This window comes from Penaeus chinensis, chromosome 41, assembly GCF_019202785.1.
Source record: "Penaeus chinensis breed Huanghai No. 1 chromosome 41, ASM1920278v2, whole genome shotgun sequence".
In the NCBI taxonomy this organism is placed as follows: domain Eukaryota; kingdom Metazoa; phylum Arthropoda; class Malacostraca; order Decapoda; family Penaeidae; genus Penaeus; species Penaeus chinensis.
Genome location: NC_061859.1, coordinates 11,272,221 through 11,277,220, shown reverse-complemented (window position 1 = coordinate 11,277,220; position 5,000 = coordinate 11,272,221). Strand labels below are relative to the sequence as shown.

Sequence of the window (5,000 nt, the reverse complement as noted above, 5' to 3'; positions counted from 1 at the left end):
TTGCGAAAATGGTTTTAGTGTTTATTATACACATTTGCGTATAGACACACAGACACACACTCTCAGTCCCATCCCATCTCTCTTACTCTCTCTCTCTCTCTCATCCATACAAAGAGACACACACACACAACCCCCCACACTCTCTCTCTCTCTCTCACCCTCACACAGATATACAAACACAAGCACGCACTTAAAACCAATCATTCTCCAAACAAGCGCCGAAGCTACTCACCAAAGCAATCGCAAGCATTAAAACAACTTGTCACTTGATGTCTGATTTCCCGCCATTTTCTTGAGAGTAGGCCACGAAAATGGCCTACTTTCAATTATAAAAAAAAAGTGGAGAATAAGAAATCCAACTGCTTCTTTAACCCCCGAAAAAGTCCAAAAGGTAGATTTTTGTGAATTACCGCAGCTGAAGTCAGTGTTTACCGGGTACGTCACAAATCTTTGGCGGTTTTCCGTTTGAACTAAAAATTGGCGTCTTTCTTCATAATCTTTAGCGGTTTTCCACATAACCTTCCACAGATTTTCATATGAACTATAAACTGACGGTTTTCGGTATACCAGATGAATTTCAGTTATCTGGCAGCCCTCTCCTCGCTACGACTTCACATGGGACTCACCCAGACAGCAGACTCCAAGGCCCTTAGCGCAGGTCCCCGACGCCGTCCCCCCGGAGTTGGTGCAGTCCTTGGCAGGCATGCAGGTCCCCAGGGTGCTGAAGCCGTCATTCGTCGTGCACTGGTCGGGCTGGATCTGAACGAGGGCGATGAACACTGTCGGGGGAGACGAAGGAGAATGATAAACGGGGGAAGAGGAGAGGGGGGGAAAAGCGGGAAATGAGAGACATGGTTGAAAAGAATGGTATGTTTTTTTTCGTGCGTGATTCTGTGTTTGTGTATCTGAGTTTGGTTGCGTGTGCACGTGCGCATTTAAATACATAAATGAAGCACATATAAACAATAATATGTATATATATATATCTTTAATGCAAGAATTATATATATATAATATATATATATATATATATGTAATATATAAACATACACCAACACACACACACACACACACACATATATATATATATATATATGTGTGGTATATATATATATATATATATATATTTAATACATGAATTACACACACACACATATATATATATGTGTGTGTGTGTGTGTATGTGTGTATGTGTGTGTGTGTGTGTGTGTGTGTGTGTGTGTGTGTGTGTGTGAATGGTAAAACACTCTACCGTGTTGATACTATAGCAGAAAAAAACTACAATGTACAAACTAGATTCATTAAAAACGAAACAACAGTTTCGAAATCTTCCTTCCAAGAAGATTAATAAATCTAGTTTGTGCATTGTGTTTTTTTCTACCATATATATAATGTGTGTGTGGCTGTTTGTAAATTATACTGAACAGGGAATGAAATCGAATCCCAAACAGCACTTCACCACAAAACAGAAGAGCGAGTCTGCATACACTTATCATCTCGCAGTCGCTGAGACTCCCCGAGGTCGTCCACCGCCGGCGCAGTGAGGTCGTCGTGCCCTGGCCCCAAAGTGTCGTCCGCGCGTGCTTCCAGGTCGTCTGCAGTCTGTCCGCCAGGAGCTGCTACGACCACACACACGTGGAGAACGACTGTCACGAGTACATGGGTCGTTAGCCTACTCCTTGTTCCGTGGACCTGGGGGCGAGAGGAGGAGGGAGGTGAGGAGGGGTGGGTAGATCGGAGGGAAGGAGGGAGGGAGGGAGGGTGGAGAGGAGGAGCGAATGCAAGAGAGAGATTAAAGAAACGGAAAGATACTGACTGATAAGCAAATCAAATTCCAGACAGAGAAACACAGACGAAGGCAACACGGATCCCACACAATCCCAACACACACACACACACACACACACACACACACACACACACACACACACACACACATCAACACATCCACACATCCGCACCGCCACCCCCACACACACACAAATCCACACACCCCCACACACCCCACAAACACACACACAAACACATCCAAAATCCCCTCTCGACACCCACACCTCCCTCTCGCGGCAGTCACGGACATCCTACGTGCCTGAAACAGTCGAGGGTGCGTAAGTGAGACCGTTAAATTTGCTCTCGCTGTTTGATTAACCGATCATTGTCTCCGCTCTTATTCCGGGGGCGAGTCAGTACGGTGCTGTTTGCTCTCTGCTGCATTACCTCCCTTGTGGTCTTTGTATTTTTTCTGTTGTTCTTTCATTTTTTTTTTTTTTTTTTTTTTTTTTGTTCCTCCTTCTCTTCCTTTTTCTTCTTCTTCGTCTTTTCTTCTTCTTCTTCATCTTTTCATATTTTGCTTCTTCTACTACTACCTTCTTCTTCTTCTTCTTCTTCGTCTTCTTCTTCTTCTTCTTCTTATTATTATTATCATTATTATTATTATTATTATTATTATTATCATTATTATTATTATTATTATTATTATCATCATCTTAATTCTCTTCTTTCTCTCCTAGTTCTTTCTTTTTCTTCATACACACATACAAATTATAAATACTAAAAATGCATTGATAACTGATTACTCTAAACGGGATTTATTACTCTCTCGCATATGATTTTATAATTCACACATGTACTCTTTATCTGTATGTCCATCTATCTCATATATCACTATCAAATCTATCTATTTATTCATCTCTTACCTTAATATGATACCCCTAAATGAACACTTATTTTTTTGTTATAATCTATACTACAATCTGACTTTCTGCCTCCAAATCAATTATGTCTAATGTTCATCTTACTTGTACGAAATAAAGATTTTATATTTTATGATATTTCCAGTAATAATCGAATTGAAACAGAAACCATTTGTTTTTTGCAGTAAGATGGTATTTAAATATAGATGTAAATAGCATAATACATATTAAAAAAAAATTATTCACTGAATAGGTAAGTGTATTAATATCTTCTGAATATGCATATATCTAGCTAAACATATAATTACAGAGTAATTGAATAGATAAAGGTATTAATATCTTCTAAATATGCATGTAGACATAATATAACATTAGATGAATTAAACATCTGAATACATTAATATCTTAATATAAATGTAGATAGCTGAACATACATCTGATCAGATTCATTGAAAAGACGAACATATTAACATTTTCTCACAATATATATAACGTACCTTCATGGCGACAGGAACTCAAAATTCTCAAATGATCTTGTCGGTACCAATTTCCAGGCAACACTGCACGTCTTGCATACATCTGGGTCTTTATATATTCTCAGGGGGATACTGGCATGTTGGGGGGTGGGGTGGGGTGGGGAGGGGGGAGGAGAGGGAAGGAAAAAAATGAAGATGGGGTATGGGGGGGGTGGAGAAGATGGCGAGGGAGGAGAGGGAGGGAGAGAGGATATGAGGGTGGGGAGGAGAGGGGAAGGAGGAGGGGAGGAGAGGAGGAAATGGAAGAGATGAAGGAGGGAAGAAGGAGAGGAGGGAAAAGAAGAAGGGAAAAGGAGAGTTGGAGAAAGAAAAGGGGAGAAGGAGAGAGAGAGAGAGAGAGAGAGAGAGAGAGAGAGAGAGAGAGAGAGAGAGAGAGAGAGAGAGAGAGAGAGAGAGAGAGAAAACCGTAGGAAGAGAAAAAGAAAATAGAAGAAAATTTAGATGCGAAGTCCTTTAACATCAGTTGCAAAGTTCCCCGCAATATTGCATTAGAAAGCAAAGAACCGAAATGTTTGCAATTGTTTCCCGTGCTGTTTACATAACCGTTGAAGGTAACTGTTGCAGTAATAAACGCTTTTTTTATTTACTAATTATCATATATTGCCATATTTATTATAAGAGGAGAACGGGGAAAAATACTGATATATATTCATTAATTAACAAGTCTGCAATGGACTAATCTATCATATATCACTGTTTGACTTATTGCTTGCAGAGGCAGACGGTCACGGTGAACATATGTGAAGCTTGATCTGCAATGTCCTAATCTGCAATTTCTTGGTATTCCTTATTTTTTTTTTTTTTTTTTTGTCGCTAAATTTTAAGTAATTTCAAGTTTCAGTTCACGCAAGCGCAACCCATCGTCAAATAAGTGAAATGCCAAATATCTATTTTATTTAATTTCATTTTTTTTTTTCATTTGGCCATGTAAGGTGTATTTTTTTTTTTTTTTTTTTTTTTTTTATGAATCGGAAGTGATATGATGTTTATTTTTAAGCTCAAAAGAGTCAATAAAACGTGATATGATTTGGCATCATAGGCAGCATTGATAGATAGGTGATAAATACATGATCAAAATTCACGGGGAAATTACACGATATGCGGTCAAATCACATGGTGAAATAACACACTGAGACGACATGATGGAAATACACGGTGAAAATACACGATGAAAATACGCTGTGAAAATACGTGATGAAAATACACGGTGAATATTCATGATGGAAATACACGGTGAAAATACACATAAATTGTATTTCCTTTTCCTTGGAGTAGGCAGGGTGATTTAAGGTTCAACAAATTTAATGCTTTGATCATTTTCTTATTTGCCCTAGTGAGTCGTATTTGCTGAATTCCTGATTTCCATTTATTTCTCCGCCAGGACCGGTGGAGGATGGATCTGGACAGTCGGGAAATTTGACGCCCCCCCCCCCCCCCCCTCTCTCTCTCTCTCTCTCTCTCTCTCTCTCTCTCTCTCTCTCTCTCTCTCTCTCTCTCGCTCTCATTCTCTCTCTCTCTCTCTCTCTCTCTCTCTCTCTCTCTCACTCTCATTCTCTCTCTCTCTCTCTCTCTCTCTCTCTCTCTCTCTCTCTCTCTCTCTCTCTCTCTCTCTCTCTCTCTCTCTCGCTCTCATTCTCTCTCTCTCTCTCTCTCTCTCTCTCTCTCTCACTCTCTCTCTCTCTCTCTCATTATCTCTCTCTCTCTCTCTCTCTCTCTCTCTCTCTCTCTCTCTCTCTCTCTCTCTCTCTCTCTCTCTCTCTCTCTTTCTCTG

At 39.9% G+C, this 5,000-nt stretch overlaps 1 protein-coding gene across 1 annotated transcript in view; it reads right to left on the bottom strand.

The window, feature by feature from the left end:
- LOC125047673 overlaps positions 1-3,246 on the bottom strand; it is a 12,677-nt gene extending 9,431 nt beyond the window's left edge. The window contains exons 1-3 of the mRNA XM_047646029.1: positions 3,191-3,246; positions 1,488-1,692; positions 627-779 (exon numbers count right to left, since the gene is read on the bottom strand). Coding sequence (XP_047501985.1) covers positions 627-779; positions 1,488-1,692; positions 3,191-3,196 — 364 coding nt within the window. The 5' untranslated portion in view covers positions 3,197-3,246. The remainder of the gene's footprint in view (positions 1-626; positions 780-1,487; positions 1,693-3,190) is intronic.
- Between the last annotated feature and the right edge of the window lie 1,754 nt (positions 3,247-5,000).